The sequence below is a fragment of the Macaca mulatta genome, chromosome 2, assembly GCF_049350105.2.
Source record: "Macaca mulatta isolate MMU2019108-1 chromosome 2, T2T-MMU8v2.0, whole genome shotgun sequence".
Classification (NCBI taxonomy): domain Eukaryota; kingdom Metazoa; phylum Chordata; class Mammalia; order Primates; family Cercopithecidae; genus Macaca; species Macaca mulatta.
In genome coordinates, this window is record NC_133407.1 from 158,033,302 (window position 1) to 158,052,761 (window position 19,460).

At 45.3% G+C, this 19,460-nt stretch overlaps 1 protein-coding gene and 1 long non-coding RNA gene across 2 annotated transcripts in view; one reads left to right on the forward strand and one right to left on the reverse strand.

Annotated features, from left to right (window-relative positions):
• Window positions 1-19,460, forward strand: part of LOC114676185 (uncharacterized) — a 107,050-nt gene that overhangs the window by 57,893 nt on the left and 29,697 nt on the right. The gene's annotated exons all lie outside the window — the stretch shown is intronic.
• LOC144339362 (uncharacterized) lies at window positions 5,584-17,407 on the reverse strand. The gene is made up of 3 exons (XM_077993734.1): window positions 16,838-17,407; window positions 11,116-11,465; window positions 5,584-5,704 (listed from the first exon to the last, which is right to left on the reverse strand). Exons 2-3 carry the CDS (start codon window positions 11,460-11,462, stop codon window positions 5,584-5,586), a joined length of 468 nt encoding a protein of 155 aa, XP_077849860.1. The 5' UTR covers window positions 11,463-11,465; window positions 16,838-17,407.

Genomic DNA, 19,460 nt, shown 5'->3' on the forward strand with positions numbered 1-19,460 from the left:
GATTGTTTTCTTATGAAGGTCTGAGAGTTCTTCATATATTCTGGACACAGAGGGATAGCAGTGTGAGACGGACTTGGCCCATCATTGTTGGTTTTGAAGATGGAGGAAGCGGGACACAAGCTAAAAAATGTAGGTGGCAGGCCAGGCGCGGTGGCTCACGCCTGTAATCCCAGCACTTTGGCAGGACGAGGCGGGAGGATCACAAGGTCAGGAGTTTGAGACCATCCTGACTAGCACGGTGAAACCCTGTCTCTACTAAAAACACAAAAAATTAGCCGGGCGTGGTGGCGGGTGCCTCTGGTTCCAGCTACTCGGGAGGCTGAGGCAGGAGAATGGCGTGAACCCGGGAGGCGGAGCTTGCAGTGAGCCGAGATGGAGCCACTGCACTCCAGCCTGGGCGACAGAGCGAGACTCTGTCTAAAAAAAAAAAAAAAAAAAAAAAAAAAAAAAAATGCAGGTGGCCTCTAAAAGCTAGAAAAAGTAAAGAAATTGGTTTTCCCCTAGATCCTCCAAAACTGACACATCCCTGCTAACATATTTTAGCCCAGTGGGACTCATTTCAGACTTCTGACTTCTAGAACTCTAAGGTAATAAAATTGTGTGGTTTTAAGCTACAAACTTTGTGGTAATTTTTTACAGCAGTCATAGAAAACTAAAACAGATTTTCAATTGTTCAAGCACCATTTGTAAAGACTATCATTTTTACACTGAATTCCCTTTTTTTTTCATTCTTGAAAATCAACAATAGCAATCGATGATATACGTATGGGTCTGTTTCTGGACCCCATTCTATTCCATCAATCTATTTGTCTATCTTTACAACAATACCACATTGTCTGGATTACTATGGCCTCATAAGTGCCTTGAAATTGGGTAGTGTAAGTCCTCCAACTCTCTTCTTTTTAGTTGTTTTGGCTTTTATACGTTCTGTTCATCAAATCAACTTGTAAATTTCTACAAAAAAAAAAAAAGCCTATTGGGATTTCATTGAATCTACAAATCAGTTTGGGAAAAATTAATTTCCTAAGTATTTTGAGTCTTCGCAAAATTCCATGAAACTGTATTTCTCTCCATTTGCTTAGATCTCCTTTAATTTCCTTCAGCAATGTATTTTATCTTTGAGTGTATGGGTCTTACATATTTTAAAAATTAGACTAAGCCTTCAAATTCATATTTCCATGCTAATATAGTGATGTTTTAAAATTTCAAGTTCTAAATCTTCATCGCTAGGTTATAGAAATACAATTTAATTTTTATATTGATCTTATATCCTGAAATCTTGCTAAACTCATTATTAGATCTACTAGTTTTAAAAAATATATTTCATGGAATTTTCTAAGTAGCAATCATATCATCTTTAATACAGTTTTACCTTTTCCTCTTCAATCTGGGTGCCTTTAATTTCCTTTTCTTATTGCACTGTACATCCAGTCCATTGAATAGGGGTAGGAGTAGACATCTTGCCGTCTTCTGATCTTAGGGAAAAGCTTGCTGTTTACTACAGATTTTTGGTAGATGCCCTTTATTAAGAGAGCCCCTTCTATTCCTAGTTTGCTGAGAGTTTTGGTCAGAAATGCATATTGGATTTTGACAAATTATTTTCCTGCACCTGCTTAGATGATCATGTGGTATTGCTTTTCTAAATTTTAATTTAATTTTTTTTGAGACAGGATCTGACTCTCGTGCCACCATGCGAGCTACTTTTTGTATTTTTTGTAGAGATGTGTTATGTCATATTGCCCAGGCTGGTCTCGATATTCTGGGATCAAGTGATCTGCCCACCTCGATCTCCCAAAGTGCTGGGATTACAGATGTAAGTCACCATGCTCTGACTGGTATTGCTTTTTCAATATGGTATATTGGTTTCCTATGGCTGCTGTAACGAAGTAGTGCAAACCGGGTAGCTTAAAATAATAGAAGTTTATTCTGTCACAGTTCTGGAGAGAAGAAGTCTGAAATCAAGTGTAAGAATGGCCATGCTCCCTCTGAGACTCCAGGTAGAATCTTTCTTTGCCTCTTCCTAGCTTCTGGTGGTGGCTGTCAGTTCTTGGTATTCTTTGCTGCTGCGTCACTCCAATCTCTGCCTCTGCCATTACATTTTTCCCTATGTGTCTCTGTCTTCATATGCAGTTTTTTTTTCTTCTTATCGGGACACCAGTCATATTGGATTGGGGTCCATCCTAGTGATCTCATCCAAACTTGATTATATCTGCAAACACCTTATTTCCAAATAAGGCCACTTTCACAGCTACCAGGGGTTAGGACTTTAACATACCTTTTCGGGAATACAATTCAACCCAAGTGGGATAAACCCACTTGGTCATGATGTATTATCCTTTTTATATATTGTGGATTTTATTTGCTAAAATTTAATTGAGAATTTTACGTTACATTCCTAAGAAATAGTAGTCTACAATGTTTTTTCTTATATGGTCTTTGTTTAGTTTTGGCATCAGAATAATGCTGGCTTCATGGAAGTTGTTGGGAAATATTCCCTCCTCTTCAGTTTTCTGGAAGAGTTTTTATGGAATTGATATTATTTCTTCCTTAAATGTTTCACAGATTTACAAAAAAAAACATATGAATCTTGAGTTGTTTTGTGTGTGGGTGTGTGTGGGGGAAGCTTTTAAGCTACAAATTTAATTTCTTTAGTAGATAAATAGCTATTTAAGTTAGTGATTTCTCCTTGAGTGAACTTTAGTAGTTTGTGTCTTTCAAGAAATGTGATCATTTTATGAAAGTTGTCAAATTTGTCGGCATAAAGTTGTTTATAATATCCTCTTATTATTATTTTTACATTTTGGAATCTGTAGTGATGCCGTCTCTCTCATTCCTGCTGATAGTAATTTGAGATTTTTCTCTTATTTTCTGATCAGTCTGGGTGGAAGTTTTTTTATTTTATTGATCTTCTCAAATAACCCACTTTAGTTTCATTGATTTTTTTTGTTTTCCTGCTATTTTATTGCCTTCTGCTCTGATCTTTTTTATTTCTGTTCTTCGACTTTGATTTCACTTGCTCTTAAAGTAGAATAGGAGCTTATTGATGGGAGATCTTTATTTTCAAAATAGGTATTTAGCATTATAAATATCTTTCTGCTTTAGCTGCATCCCACAGATTTAGGCTGCATTAGCTGCATCCCACAGGTTTTTATAAAATGTGTTTTCATTTTTATTTACTTTGAGAGTCTTTCTAATATCCCCCTTTGAATTCTTTTTTTTGGGGGGCCAGCGGGGGACAAAGTCTCACTGTGTCATCCAGGCTGGAGTGCAGTGGTACAATCTAGGCTCACGGCATCCTCTGCTTCCTGGGTTCAAGCTATTCTTGTGCCTCAGCCACCAGAGTAACTGGGATTACAGGCGTGTGCTACCATGTCCAGCTAATTTTTGTATTTTTAGTAGAGATGGATTTTGCCATGTTAGTCAATCTGGTCTCGAACTTCTGGCCTCAAATGATCCACTGGCCTCAGCCTCCCAAAGTGTTGGAATTAAATGTGTGAGCCACGATGCCCAGCCCCTCCTTTGAATTCTTAGTAGCTCATGTGTTATTTAGAAGTGTGTTATTTACTTCCCAAATATTTGGGAGTTTTTTCTAGATCTTTTTGTTTTTTATTTCTAGTTTAATTCTATTGTGGTCAGAGAACATACTCTGTATGACTTAAAAAAAAAAAAACTGAGGTATAATTTATATACTACCTTGCATGATTTTAATCCTTTTAAACGTATTGAGATTTGTCTTATGGTTTAGCATATGGTTTACCTTGATAAATGCTACCTGTGCATTTGAAAAAATGTGTATCTGCTGTTATAAAGTAGAATATTCTATAAATGTCAGTTAGCTTAGGTTGGTTAATAGCATTGTTCAAGTCTTCCATATCTTTACTGATGATCTGTCTCCTTATTCTATTAATTACTGCATTTTACAGATATTAAATTGTCTGAATATAATTATAAATTTTTCTATTTCTCCGTGCAATCCTATCAGTTTTGCTTCACGTACTTTGAAGCTCTCTTATTAGGTGCAAACACTTTTAGGATTGTTACGTCTACTTGAATTGAAATATCCCTCTTTATCCCTGGTAATATTCTTTGCTCTGAAATCTTCTTTGATATTAATATAGCCATGAACATTTAACATTTTGATAGAAATTGCCAAATTTCCTCTCAAAAAAGTCTGTGTCACTACATCAGGTGTTCCCCCATTCTCGCCTGTATCTTGAGATTTTGATATGAACCTTCCTCTAAACATGTAATGTTTCTTCTGAGTTGGGATGAGCTAATGCCTTACCAGGCCACTGCTTCTTTAACTGCACAATGGTGGCAATTAATAGCAGCTCTGCCATCATGTATGTGTGGGGGGGGGGGGAGGGGAGCAGACCAGGGGTTAGGAACAGGGTTAAGGGGAAGGAAGATTTTGAAAAGACAAATGAGAAGCATTTTCATTGTCAGAAAAGGCATAGGCAAAGGGGCATCTTAAGCCAGTTCAAGATACTAGGGCCAGATGAATTAGATCTCAGGGCAGTGAACTTGTGATGTCAGAGTCACTACAGAAGTCTGATAGATGTACTCAAGGTTGGAGACAGATCTGATAGGTGTATCCAAGGTTGGAAACAGGTACTTTTTTTAAATGGGTGAAAAAAAAAATTAGACTATTTGTGTCAGTGAAGAACGTGATGAGTACCGGGAGCCAGAAAGTGTTCACTAAAAACTAATTTAATTCATTTTATTTGCTGCTAGGGTTACCCAGTTGGTGGATCTGCCTTGGCCCCAAGAGAGAGGTGGAACCAAAGAGGTTACTGGAGACAAACAGATCCAGGAGATGCTGTCTGATGGGCTTTGGGTCATCAACTTCAGACCAGTACCTGGTTTTCCTATTAGGCGTGTTTTAACACATTAGGTCAGGCCACCACTTCTCCATCTGTCTGGATGAGGCAACCGCGAAGAGGGCTCAACTGACCTTATTAAGTACTTAGGTCTAAAGACCCTCTGTTTGGTGGGCTCTGCAGTCACTAGAACCATATACACACTACTGGCTAATTATTGTTGAATTATTGCTTTAAAACCGATGGGCACAATACAATCACCGCATTAATTACCCCATACAGCATCTGTTTTCTTTTTACAGTCATCCCCACTCCTCCCCAGGCCCTCTCCCCACTTTAATTGAAATTCAGCTTGCTGTAACACCTCCTTTCTCCTGGCCAACTGGATCTCTCCATTCACATGAGGGAGAAGAACAAGACCGAGAAGGCCCCAGGGATTAGAGAGTTTTGACAGCTGTCCAAGAGGAGCACGGAGATACGGGCCAAGTACGGAGGCAGGACAGAGACAAACAAGGGACAAGAGAGTGACGGAGGGAGGGAGAGATAGGCAGGGAGACATCACAGGAGCATTAAACTGGACAAAGAGTCACAGAGACAGGCGGAGAATTTTTGTCTCGCTCTGTCCCCAGGCTGGAGTGCAGTGGCGCGATCTCGGCTCACTACAAGCTCCGCCTCCCGGGTTTACACCATTCTCCTGCCTCAGCCTCCCGAGTAGCTGGGACTATAGGCGCCCGCCACCACGCCCGGCTAATTTTTTGTATGTTTAGTAGAGACGGGGTTTCACCGTGTTAGCTAGGATGGTGTCCATCTCCTGACCTCGTGATCCGCCCGTCTCGGCCTCCCAAAGTGCTGGGATTACAGGCGTGAGCCACCGCGCCCTGCCAGGCGGAGATGTTTAAAGGGGTGCTGAAAAGGGGAAAAGGATGAGAAAAGATAAAAAGGAGAGAAATTGTGGCGAGCTGGTGAGGAAAATGTGAGAGGTTCAGGAGGGCAGGGAGACAGAAGAGGGCAGGGAGTCAGGAAGGAGGGGAAGAAAGGCCGGCCTCTAGGGACAGGTCAGTCCAGCTTGGGGACCGATCTGAAGATCCGGAGAAGGCGGGCCGGCAGCCTGGTGTTCCCCTCACACACCTGGGAGTGGAGTGGGCGGAGGAGGGGGCCGCGGGGCCGGGAGGAGCCCCGGCGGCGCAAGCGGAGAAGCTGAGCGCGCAGCGCCGGGGCCGCAGAGCCCCCGGAAGAGCCTGGCGTGCGCCCTGCAGCCCCAGGCGGCGGCCCCGCCCCCTCCTCGGCCCGGGCTTTTCCTGCGGAGCTCAGGAAGCCGGCCTCGCACAGCCTCCGGACTTGGGCTCCGCTCCCCGGGAGGCCCGCGCGGGGCCGCTGGGACCGGGGCTGTCGGCGCCGCCGGGGGCCCGCAGCGAGCCCTCGGCCTGGGCCGGAGTTTCAGTTCAGCTCGGCGCTCCCGGGGTCATTGTTGGCCGCGACTGAGGGAGCGGGAGCCGGGGGAGGAGCTGGGGAGGCGGCGGCTGGAGCCAGAGAGTGGGGAGCGAGCGAGCGGAGTGGGGAGCGAGGAGGGTGGGAGACAGGGAGGGTGGGAGGGAGGAGAAAAAATAAATAGGAGAGAGCGAAACAGGGCTGAACAGGCAGACGGGCGGGCAGGAGAACCAGCTGCTGCTGCTGCTGGGGGAGAGCGGGCGCTCAGGCAGCCCGCACCCCAGCCCCGGGCCCGGGCCACATGCAGACAGCAGGCGGCCAGCGCCCTGGGGAAGCGGTACCATGGGGAAGCGGTACCATGGGGGAGCCGGCGGAAGGCCCGCTGCGCGCCTCCGCCTGAAGGAGGCTCGGCGTCCTCTGCCCCAGCCCCGCCGCCCAGCGCCTGCCCTCGAAGCCCCGCGGCCGCCCGCGCCCTCCGCCCATCAGGCGCCTAGCAGCCCTCGGCCCCAGGCTTCTCCGGCCCCCGGCTGCCCGCAGACGCCCTCCCCAGTCATGAACCCCCCATGAGGGAGCAGCGGAGGAAGGAGGAGCGGCCGACTCGGACGTGGACGCCTTTTTCCGGACAGGTAAGCTGGGCAGGGCGCGGGGGGCCGGGGCTGAAGGCTGCTGCCTCGGACGCGGCGTCTTGGACAAGTTTGGGGAAGGAGGGCTGTTGCTGCCGCGTGCGTGTTGGGGGCCAGTGCCCCCTCGGCGTCGGGGCGGGAGTTGCGGAGATTCTGGTTGTTATGGCAGTGCTGGCTGCGTTTGGGGAGGGCGTGGGGGCTGGGAACTCCGCGCCCCTCCGCCTTCATCCCAGTTGCGGGAGTCCGTGTTGGGGAGGCGGGAGGCGGTCCCCTCGGGCCGCCTTCTCCCGGAGCGCGGGGATGGGCGGTGTTGGCTCACTCTGCAGCGCGCCGCTCCGGCTACCGGCGTCCCGGCCCCTTCCTTGGCTCTCCCTCCCCCTCCCCCGTGCCTGTCAGCGGGGCTCCCGGCGGCAGCCCTGGGCCGGCACCCCTCCTCGCCGTCGGGGGCCCGGGGCCCTGATGTGCACAGAGGGGCGGCGGGGACCCGGCGCCGCGCCGGCTGCAGACTGACAGGAGCGGGGCAGACGACATCGGTCTCACCTGGTGCGTGTGGGGAGCCGGCCCCTCTGACTTGAGAGGCAGACCCGGCTGGGAGGGCGGTGGGCGCCTCGGACCTCCCCCTTGTCCTCCTCTTCAGTTCTGGGAACGGAGGAGCTATTCATAAGAATTACTCATTCCTGGAAGTGTGAGTTAGCGTCCCTCTCATACACACCCACTAAGTCCCTGCTTGCTGTGAGGTGTAGAGCCCTGAGATGTCTTTCTAGATCTTTGCGCCCCTGCCACCGTCCATGTCCCGGGTCCATTGCTCCTCCTGCTCCCTGGCTACACGGTCCCTCCCTGGAACCGGCACTGACCATCCTCGTTTTCCACCACCTGTGACCCTGTTTCTCTGATGGCCAGGGATTCCCCATCTCCCTGTACCTGTGGCTTCCACCAGCTTCTATGTGTAGCTCCCTATCTCCCCACATGTCTGAAACCATTTTGTCTGGAATCTTTGTCCCAAAGAGTCCAGTAAGTTACCGGGGCCCCATGCATCTGCTCTCCCTCTTGGAAAGTCGGATTAGAGGACATGAACTGGTGGGGGTCAGGGGTCAGGTTAGCTCTGGAGGGTCTCTGCACATCCATCTGTTTCCTAACCCTGTTACCTTGCCCTGGAGGTCATCTCTAGGGAAGGGGGTGGGGTGCTTTGTGGGGGAGACTTGTGGCTTTGGAAGTCAAGACTTGATTGGCTCATATGTTCATTCTCTAGTTGATGTGCAGAGGAAAAAGCTGGAGGACAGGAGCTGCTGCCAGGGTCTGGGGAAATCAGAGGGAGGCCCTGTCATTCTATTCTGCTTCCCAGGTCTAAGCCTACCTTCCTTCTCTTCCTCCTTCCTTCCCTTCTTCCTCTTCCTGAGACATGGATTATATTTTCTCTCTCTTCTCTTCACTTTTCTTTTCCTCCTCCTCCCCCTCCTCCTCCTCCTCCTCCTTCTTCTTCTTCTTCTTCCTGTGTGTGTGTGTCTCTCTCTCTCTCACACACACACACACACACACAACACACACACAAACAGCCCAGCACCCAAAAGCATGGATTCTAAAGAGGTGGAATCTAGGGACAAGGTTCTGGGGGCTAAGTGATATCCAGAAATACTCATTATGAGGCCGAGGAAGGGAGATATAGGAACTCATAACTGGGACTAGAAACATATTGACCAGTCAATCAAAAACCCAGCTGACCCCCCTTGCCTCCCAACTGGGGCAAAAGTCTGCATTTTCTTAGCTCTAGGGGAAAAATCTTGAAGTGTGAGCCTTTCCACCTTCCCTTTCTGAACCCCACTGTTACCTTTTGGTGCCCACTCCTCTTTCCCCTTTCGTATCATCCAAACACTAGGTCCTGTCCATTTTCTGTCCCAGGCACCTGTAGCAGAGCTCAATTCCTGGAGGCTTGCTTATTTCTGACAATAAATTTACACAGTGTTAATGGTGTTAATGGCCAATAATAGTCCAATGTGTTACTTTTCCCAGGGCCTTTCAAAACACAATGTGTGCTGCACATAATCTAACCCTGGCTCCAAACACAATAAATAGCAGACTGGGGTCAGTCTCCTGTGGGACTCCTATGTTGGGGGTATTCTCCTTCCTCCTTGGGCAGCCCAGTGGCTGAGCTAAGTCTGATGTGCACTTAGTATCAGAGAAAGGTTAAGTCCTTAGTGCATAAGGCTGGAAATGACTGATGACCTGTAACATTATCCCGGCCCGCGGGATAGTCAGAGCAGGCCCTGGAGGAGGGGGTGGGAATTTGGGGAACAAGAGACACGAGAAATGGAGACAAGACAGTGCTCTGATCAAGTCTCGTTTAATGGCGGTAATGCACTGCCTTATATACACTTGGAAGGGAAGGGGTTGGGCTAAGGCGGAAATGATCTCATCGCCGAGGGCGTGGCCAGGTTAGTTTTGGTTTCTCCGGTCAGACGTCATGTTGCGCTTGCGCTATTAAGTAACAATTTTCCCCGGCGCGGGAAAAGTGAGTGAAGAAGAAGCAGGAAGAGCGCCATCTTTAATGAGGTATTAGTACAGGGGAAAAAAGGCAAAGATAGGGAGAAGGTGTGGGGTGGAAATGAATATAGCTCAGGCGTTTAATCCTCAATTATTATTCGCTATGGCCGGGGCGTGCAGCTCCGGACAGGTCCCCCTTTTTATATTTTTATGATAAGAAAACCCCTCGGGAACTGCGCCTGTCTTAGGTTGGGTCAACTCACCCCCACCTTCTAGGCCCGTCATGGGATAAGGCAGCAGCAAGGGCGGCCCTCCTGTCTTAGGCTCCGATGGAGATAGTGTCCTCTTACCCGTCATTGACTGTCCAGTTCAGCACACAGGGGAGGTGGTCTTATTAAGGTAAATAAGACTCACCATTTTCAGTCATCTCAAGGCAATGATAATGAACCTGTATAGGTTTGGCCTGGAAGGCCTCAATTTGTTGTCTGACAAATGCCATAAGCTTATTAAGGATTATAGGCCCGAGAGTGAGGAAGAGTAAAAGAGTGAGTAAAGGACCAAGAAATGGCAGGAGATAGGGGAGAAGTCCATCGAGTCCAGTCCATAGTGGATTGGCGGCCAAGCCTTTTCTGCGCTTTTCTAGTTCTTCTTGCAAAGTTTTTATCTTATCTCTGACGATTCCGGATTTGTTGGCGTAAAAACAGCACTTTTCCTGTAAGGCCAAACATATCCCTCCCTGTTCTGCCGTTAACAAATCTAGACCTCTTCTATTCTGGAGAACTACTTCAGCTAACGAGTCTACTTGGTCTTGTAAATCTTGTATAGTACTGGATAAGGTCTGTACATCTGAGATTAATTGATTGGATAATTTGGTATATTGGGTTAGTCAGACTCCTAGGCCTGTGGCTCCTGTAGTAAAAGCAGTGGTGATTCCTAGTCCAGCCAACAAGGGAATAAATTGTATGGCTCGTTTCGGTCTATAAATAAAATGTTCAATCGCGGGGATGGGGATAGGTTCATCTCCAGGGATGATATCAATGTCGGGGAGAAGAGTGGCCAGAACACAAAGCCCTGTCCAATTTGTAGGTAGATACGTATATGCCATGTTGTTTCCACAAACGAAAACCGAGCCATTTATAGCACACAAAGGGTTGGTGGCATTGATTATGGAAGTACAGTTGCCAAACACAACATAGCCTAAATCAATTTCTTTAGTGTTATTATATGATGGTGAAAAGAGGCAAGGGGAATTAGAAAACGTCATCGGTTGAACAAAGGGGGGGGTAATAGGACAGGAATTATTTACTAAGGATTCATTTGAGTAATTGACATAGGGCAATGAAAGGTTAGGTATGGCTAGAGGAATAGGGGGGCCCATTTTAAGACAAAGCCAACAATCGTGGGCCAGGCTTGTATTGGACATTTGAAGTAAATTGTAAGTAGCATTGAGGATATCAAAGGTTTTGGCATCGAGCCTAAAATTATCTCTAAGCTCAGGCAGGGCTAAAGGGTGATATTGAAGTTCAGGATAAGAAGCTTTATGAATTTCTTCTAATTTTTTCTGGACGGTTTTAATTCTTGTAATATCTAATGGGCCTCCTCCATCAGAAATGTGAATGGGGGCGGTAGTGCTCCAACAAACAGGCTTTCCTTTTTGGCCGTTACAAGGAGATTGTACAAGTTTATTAGTGGATCCTAATACTTGTACATCATTAATGCCTCCAGTTTGTGTTTTTAGTAACGTGGCCGTATAATATGTTCTATTGCCTGATTTGCATTGTTGATAGGATGTATAACAGGAACTATGTACAGAAGATTGGAAAGAACTACAAGGGCATTCTAGGAGCGACCCGTTAGGTGAGGTATCTCTTGGGGTAGACTTACATTTCCATAACTGGTTTGGCATTAGGTAAGCTGTCTTGCCCGTGCAGGTCACCTGGGTGATTCTATCTGACGGAGGTTCAGATATTTGTCCCCCTCTGCAGTCACAAGGCTGGCCATATTGTTTTCGTAATAATTCTCTTGCCTTACGAGGGTCACCAAAACCTGCATAGACTGTCACTATGTTATATAGAGCGATTATTCTCCAAAGGAATTTCATGTTAGGCTTCATTTTCTGAAAAACAAGAAGGAAAGAATTTCTCAGGGAGATTTATCTTCCCTGGACTGACAATGGTTATGATTTATTTGTCTTACCAATCTTTCAGGCAGCCATCTGGCTGCATCATTTTTTGTGAGAAGATGCATACTGAGCCTCTTCCCCAAATTAAAACTGGATCGGGGCCATGCCATGAACTATCAAGTGGATCTTTCCATTTTACCATTGCAAACTGTTTTTGAGATTCAGGATGCCAGAAACGGTCGGCAGCCGATTTTCCATGACTGTCCAAATTTAAAAAATTAAGGATAAACAGGGCATGATTGAGTATGTTTCTGGGGGTACCCTTCACGGGGTACCAGCTCCCCCCTTTTAATTTTGTGATAATAGTTTTTAATGACAGATGAGTTCTTTCTACTATACCTTGTCCTTGGGGATTATAGGGAATGCCTGTGGTATGTTTAATTTGTAGGGTATTACAAAATTGTAAGAAGGTTTTGGCTATATAACCGGGGCCATTATCTGTTTTGATTTGTTTGGGTATTCCTAAAATAGAAAAGCAGTGTAATAAATGAGCTATGACATGTTTGGTGGCCTCTCCTGTTTGGAGAGTTGCACTGACGAATCCACTATAGGTGTCTATGCATACATGGATATATTTTAGTTGACCGAATTCTAAGTGGTGAGTAACGTCCATTTGCCAAATTTCGTTGGGGATGAGTCCTCGGGGGTTAACTCCTAGATGGGGAACAGGTAAATATGTTATGCAGTTGGCGCATTGTTTAACTATTTGTCGAGCTTGTTCTCTGGTAAGTTTAAACATAAGTCTTAAGGTTTGGGCGTTTAAATGATGTAAGGCATGTGCTTTTTGCGCTTGTTGCAAATTATCTGTAGTGACTGTGGCTATGGTTTTTGTTGCCGTGTCAGCTGTTGCGTTACCTTGTGTTAGAGGTCCCGGTAATCCTGAATGTGCTCTAATATGCCCAAGAAAAAAGGGAGTAGTCCTTTTTCGGATAAGTTGTTGACATTGTAAAAATAGGTTAGCTGTGTCTGAAATATGTTTAATTTGAGACACGGTCTCTAAGAGGGGTATTGAATGAGCCAGGTAGGCGCTGTCTGTATAAATGTTAAGTGGCTGACAAGGAAAAGCTGATAGTGCTGCAATTATAGCTTGCAATTCGACCAGCTGAGCTGATGTATAAGTGGTCTGGAATTTAACGACTACATTATTGTAAGTGTAAGCGGCAAGTCCTGTGGAGGATCCATCAGTGAAAATTAGTAATGCGTCATTGAGAGGTTCTTTACTGGTAATATGGGGAAATACAAACGCATGAAGCTTGCAAAATTGAATAAGTTTGTTAGGTGGGTAATGGTTGTCAATCGCGCCAGTATAAGAAGCGCAAGCAATTGGCCAGGCCTCCGTATTTTGTAACAGCCAATGGATGCGTGATTGAGTGTAGGGATGTATAATGGTAGAGGGTTCTATTCCAAAGTATTTTCTACTGTTTTCTCTTCCCAAGATAATTAGATCAGCTATGGCATCATAGTAAGGCAACAAAACCTTTTTAGGGGAGGAGGGCAGGTGTACCCACATAATGGGATTGTTCTGCCAAAATAGGCCAGTAGGGGTTATTGTTGTGTTAAAAATAAGGAATATTAATGGCTGAGAATAATCAATACCGGTAACAAATTGTGTTGCAATGGCATGTTCTACCTGTTGGAGTGTTATTAATGCTTCTTTAGTAATGGACCTGGGGGATTTTGGATTAAAGTCTCCTTTTAATATATCGAAAAGAGGTTTTAACTCTCCTGTGGTGAGCTTTAAGTACGGTCAAAGCCAATTTATGTCTCCCAGTAATTTTTGGAAATCATTTAAAGTTTTTAAATGATCACGACGTATAACGGCCTTTTGATTAATGATTTTGGGTCCATTAATCTGGAAACCAAGATAAGTGTATGGATCTTGTAATTGTACCTTTTCTGGGGCTATTTGTAGTCCGGCTGCTGTTAACTCTTGTTTGAGTTGGGTGAAGCACTGTAAGACTTGTTCGCCAATTTCTCCTGCTATTAAAATATCATCCATATAATGTATAATATACATTTGTGCCCATGTTTTTCTGACCGGCTCTATAGCGGCAGCTACATATTTTTGACACAAGGTAGGACTATTGGCCATACCTTGAGGTAAGACTTTCCATTGATAGCGCTTCATTGGTTGTTTAAAATTTGTAGATGGAAGACTAAAGGCAAATCTTTTCTGGTCAGCAGGGTGAAGGGGAATTGTAAAAAAGCAATCTTTAAGGTCAATAACGATTTTAAAATATTTTTGAGGAATCGCAACCGGTGAAGGCAATCCTGGTTGTAAGGCACCCATAAGGATCATAGTGATATTTACTGCTCTTAAATCTTGTAAGAGTCTCCATTTACCAGACTTCTTTTTAATAACAAAAATAGGTGTATTCCAAGGGGAATTACTTTCCTCAATATGTCCTGCTGCTAGTTGTTCCTGCACTAACTGTTGGGCAGCACTTAGTTTATCATTGAGTAAAGGCCACTGATCAACCCAAACGGGCTCATCTGACTTCCAAGTAAGGGGGTCAGCGCACCTTTGGGGTGCAGGTATGTCAGTGGCCTGAGCTAAAAATTTCCAAACCCCTTTTTATCAAGTTGTCCTGAAACCAGTATAGGCTGTGGGATACCGTTCTCTCCTTTTCCAAGACCTTTACCAGGGGTGTATCCTTGAGTCAACATTTGTGCAGTAACTATATCATTTGGACTACACATTATAATTTTCATTTGAGAGAGCAGATCTCGCCCCCAAAGGTTAACAGGTAGGTAAGGGATGACAAATGGCTTAATGAGGCCTGAATTGTTTTCTTTATCTGTCCATGTTAGGTATTTAGAACTTTGTTTAGGATTACTGCTTTGTCCAATTCCTCTCAAGTGAGTTAAAGTTTCTGTAGTAGGCCAATGAGAGGGCCAATCTTCCTGTTTAATGATAGTTACATCAGCCCCTGTGTCTATTAGTCCAGTGAATGCCTTCCCGTCTAACCATAAGGTTAGAGAGGGTTTTTGATTTGTAATTGGTTGCACCCAATATATATCTGATGATCCGAAACCTTTTATATTTCTATTAGAGTATTGGATATTATTATCTGTTTTAACCAAAGGTAGCAGGAGTAACTGAGCTATTCTAACTCCTTGAGGGACAGTAATAATACTATCAATAGCTCTGGCCATAATTTTAATTTCTCCTTCATAATCATTATCGATAACTCCAGGGAGGACTTGTAAGCCTCTCATGGTGACACTACTTCTTCCTAAAAGTAGCCCAAAAGTGTTAGGTGGTAAGGGTCCATATATTCCGGTATTTAAGGTTTGCAGTCCCATTTCAGGTGTTAGTATTGTGTGGGAGGTGGAACTGAGGTCCAATCCTGCACTTCCTGGGGTTGCTCTACTAAGTTTTGAAATGGATTGCTGTTGCTGGCTGGAACAAAACTGACTGCCCCATCTGCTTGTTTCGGGGCCTGAGGCTGGCCCCTCATCCCGTTTCCCTGCCTGGGGGGTAAAGGATTTCCTTGACTGTCAGTTTTAGATTTACATTCGTTTGCCCAGTGCCTTCCTCTTTTACACCTTGGGCAAAGGCCTGGGATTTTTGCTTCTGGACTCTTATTTTGGTTTTCACAGCAATCTTTTGCAAAGTGTCCCCTTTTACCGCATGTAAAACATCCCCCTTTATCTTTACCTTTGTTAATGAGGAAATCTCTTACTGTTTGGCCGCTAAAAGCGGCGGCCATTGCTAGGCCTTGTTGATATGAGGGCCCAATATCTGAACAAAGGCGAATGTATCCTGTTAAATCTGTTTTCTTTCGATAAGGTCTGATTGCCGCTTGGCAGGCGGGGTTAGCATTTTCATAAGCTAACTGTTTAACATAATCTACACCTGTTTCTGCATTTCCAAAGATTCTACCTGCCGTGGTCATAAGTCTATGCACAAAGTCTGAAAATGGCTCATCGGGTCCTTGTTTAACCGCTGTGAGCGAGGCCCCTGGATCTCCTTTAACGGGAAGTTTTCTCCAGGCTTTTGTAGCAGCAGCCTGGATTTGTGAGAACAGTCCAGGGTCATATTGCATTTGGGCCTGAGTGTCTGCATAATTACCTGAACCAGTTAACATATCAAAATCCCAACCGTTTCCTGCCTGTTGATTTCTTTTAGCTGTATCTCTACAATTTTCAAAGAACTCTGACTTCCAAATTAAGTGGTCTCCCCCAGAAAGAACTGCCCTGACTAAGGTATTCCAGTCTGTAGGAGTGAGCCAATTCTCAGCTACAGATTCCACTATAGCAAGAGTATATGGAGCAGTAGCCCCATACTGAGAGGCAGCAGTCTTTAACTCTTTTATAATAGTAAAATCAAATCCAGTATGATGCCTCCAAGCCTGTCCCTGTTCATCTATGGTTTCCGTGACCGGAAAAACGTCTTTGGGGGAGGAGTCTTCTCTATGTCGGCTAGCAACTAACCCCCCTCTTGGAACATGTTGTCCAGGCCGCTGAAGTGGGCGCAAGGAACCCTCCATAGCGTCTGAGTTAGGTATTTTTTCATTTCCTGTTTTTAGCTTTTGGAGCCTAATTATCAATGATTGATGTAACTCTTCAAGTTTAATCTGTTCTTCTAGTTGAGCAATTTTTTGCTTTAATTCTTTGGGATCTATTGCTGCCATAACAATGGGCGCAGAAGCCTCATTATGTGTCTTATTATATGGGGGTGGGTATGAAGTAAAGGGAGGCAAATCAGGGTTGTGATATTTAGCCGCCTCTTCCTCTAAATCATCCCAATTTATATCCAATTGATTAGGCTTATTAATTTCCTCCTCCTTTTGAAGCATCTGTAAGATTGGGTATTTTTTTGGTTTGTTTTCGTGTGGTATTTCTTTATCTGTTACAGAAGGAGACTTGATTTCCTCATGATCACTTTCGAGGGAAATGAGATCTTCCTCCGTATCTTGCGGAGGCTTTGCGAGGTTAGAGCAGGAGCTAACCTTTAAAATATGCTCTGTCTGAGCGACCGCAGCCATGACTTGCGGATTGGCCTCCTTCTTATCTATCAAATCTCTAATGAGGTTCCAATAAGAGAAGGCGGTTACAGGAATTTTTTCTGGCCCAAAAGTATTATAATAGTCCTGAAAACAATCCCCTACTCTACGCCATCTTTTAATATCAATAGTTCCTTCCTGTGGGAACCAAGGGCAAGTGTCTTTTACAAAATCAAAAAATTTAAACAAATCATTACCTTTAACCTTTACTCCTCGTATCTTTAAAGCCTCTTTTAATTGTCCTACATATATTTGATGTTGGCTTAATTCTTGTCCCATTTCGGACGCGTCACTTACCTTCGATCCTGACGCGGCAGGTTCCCGCGGTGATCGGAAGAGTTTGACTCCTTTTGTCTTCGTTAGCGGTCGACCATCCTTTGGCGTCCTCTTCCTCACGGAGTCCCTCGTTTCCAGGTCCCTGTTCGGGCGCCACGTATCCTGGCCCGCGGGATAGTCAGAGCAGGCCCTGGAGGAGGGGGTGGGAATTTGGGGAACAAGAGACACGAGAAATGGAGACAAGACAGTGCTCTGATCAAGTCTCGTTTAATGGCGGTAATGCACTGCCTTATATACACTTGGAAGGGAAGGGGTTGGGCTAAGGCGGAAATGATCTCATCGCCGAGGGCGTGGCCAGGTTAGTTTCGGTTTCTCCGGTCGGACGTCATGTTGCGCTTGCGCTATTAAGTAACAATTTTCCAGGGCGCGGGAAAAGTGAGTGAAGAAGAAGCAGGAAGAGCGCCATCTTTAATGAGGTATTAGTACAGGGGAAAAAAGGCAAAGATAGGGAGAAGGTGTGGGGTGGAAATGAATATAGCTCAGGCGTTTAATCCTCAATTATTATTCGCTATGGCCGGGGCGTGCAGCTCCGGACATAACATGTTGCAAGAGGGAGTAGGTCAAGGACTACACCCACCCTGTGTGACCCTCTATGCTTGGCTCACTGACTCTCACCACACTTGTGGTCTCTAGCCTAGGCCCTTGCTGGGGATTCTTCTTTTGTTGTTGTTGTTGTTGTTGTTGTTGTTAATTTTTATTTTAGGTTCAGAGGTACATGTGCAGGTTATATAGGTAAACTGTGTGTCACAGAGGTTTGGTATACAGATTATTTCATCACCTAGGTAATGAGCATAGTATCTGATAGGTATTTTTTCTGATTTTCTCTGTCCTCCCACCCTCCACCCTCAACTAGGCTCCTGTATTTGTTGTTCCCCTCTTTGTGTCCGTATGTTTTCTTTGTTTAGCTCCCTAATACCAGGGTTACCCCTTTCTTTCTGATGGAAAATTTTGTGTGCACAAGGACCAAACTGGAAATTGCTTTGTCAAAATTCTGGCGTACTGCGCTTCTAATTAGGCATGTTTTAAATTGTTCTGTCATTTTGGTTCCTTACTTGTCCTCTCCTGATTATTTTGGTATTTCAATCCCTTGACCAATTGGTTAGGCTAGATTCCCTAAATCTCACTTCCCTGTGTGCACATGGACACAGACACCCCACCCTACCCAGCCTACTATTCTAGATTGGTAGACTCCAGATTGTCTTCCTGGGAATTCTCTGTGCCAAGCCTGAGAAAGTGCGTTACAATAATTTTATTGATCATAGTTAGGAGGCAGAGGAGGGGAGATATGGGAACTGATAACTGGGACCAGAAACCAATTGACCAGCCAATCAAAAATAACTTTTCAATTCCCACTAGAGCCTTCTGCTGTCCAGGGTGCTGTGGAACACAAAAGAAATATTCAAAGCGGTCTCTGTCCTCAAAGAATTTTTGAAGAAGATTGACAATTACGGTTTACTTAGAGATTAATTGCTAAGTGTTGTGGTGCTATAAGTTAAAAAGTTGGCAGAACTACAGAGGAGGTGGAACCTAAGGTGGTCCTTGAAGAGTGAATGGAGAATGGGCAGTAGCACATGGGAGTTTGGGCATTGAAGAGCCTGGGCTGACACAGAGGAAGATGTAGGTTAGTGAGGAGTGGGAAACAGGATTGGAGAAGTGGGGCAGGGTCAAATAGGGAGAGTCTTGAAAGCACAAGAGTGGAGATTGGATTTGATTCAGAGGCAGTAGGGAGTCATTATGGATTCTTGAGCAATGACACATCATGAAGAAAGTGTTTGGAAAGGTTAATCTGGGGTAATATGATTGAAAAAGTGGACAAAAGTAGAGTAGAATCTAGGGAGATGCAGAAGTGATCCGGAGCTGAGGGGGAGGAGCCTTGGTCTGGGTTGGTGGCAGAAAGGATGGGGAGTCAGGGATGACCTCGAGACACATTTTTAGAGGTATGAATGTGGGGACTTGTTGATAATCTACTGATGGGGGAGAGGAAAATGAAGCCCATGAGGAAACTGAAATATGTGGGTTGAGGAGCCCAGAGGACTGACAGTGTCTGACTGATGGACAGGTGTGGGCTGGTTGAAGACAGGAACTGGTTTTGCAGGGCAGATAATGATGTTAGCTTTGGACATGAAGCATGGGGGGCGACTCAGGGAAATCCAGGTGGAGTTGTTTTGTCAGCAGTTGGAAATGTGAGACCCAAGACAGGAGCATGGCTGGAGGCTAGGGCTGTTGATGTTGATTTGGAAGGTTGGATGCAGCTGAAGCTTTGTGAATGCATCTGCTCTCAGAGGGAAGGAGTAGAGGAAGAAAGGGAAGGGCGCAAGTTAGATTTTGGGGTAGAAATTCTGATTGCAGAAGTGGCAGCAGAGGAGACTTGATCCTGGAGACCCCAGGGAGTCAGTGTGGGCTCTGATGTGATGACAGGCTGCAGACAGGTTGAGCAGGAGGAGTGCTGGGGCATGATGGAAGAAAGACCCTGCGCGCTCCAGGAGCAGAGGATTAAAAGAGGTGTTCAGAGGAGGGATTTGCGGTGGTGAGTGGGAATCAGCTACTTGCAGAGTTTATCAGTGAAAGGAAAAAGAGGTATGTG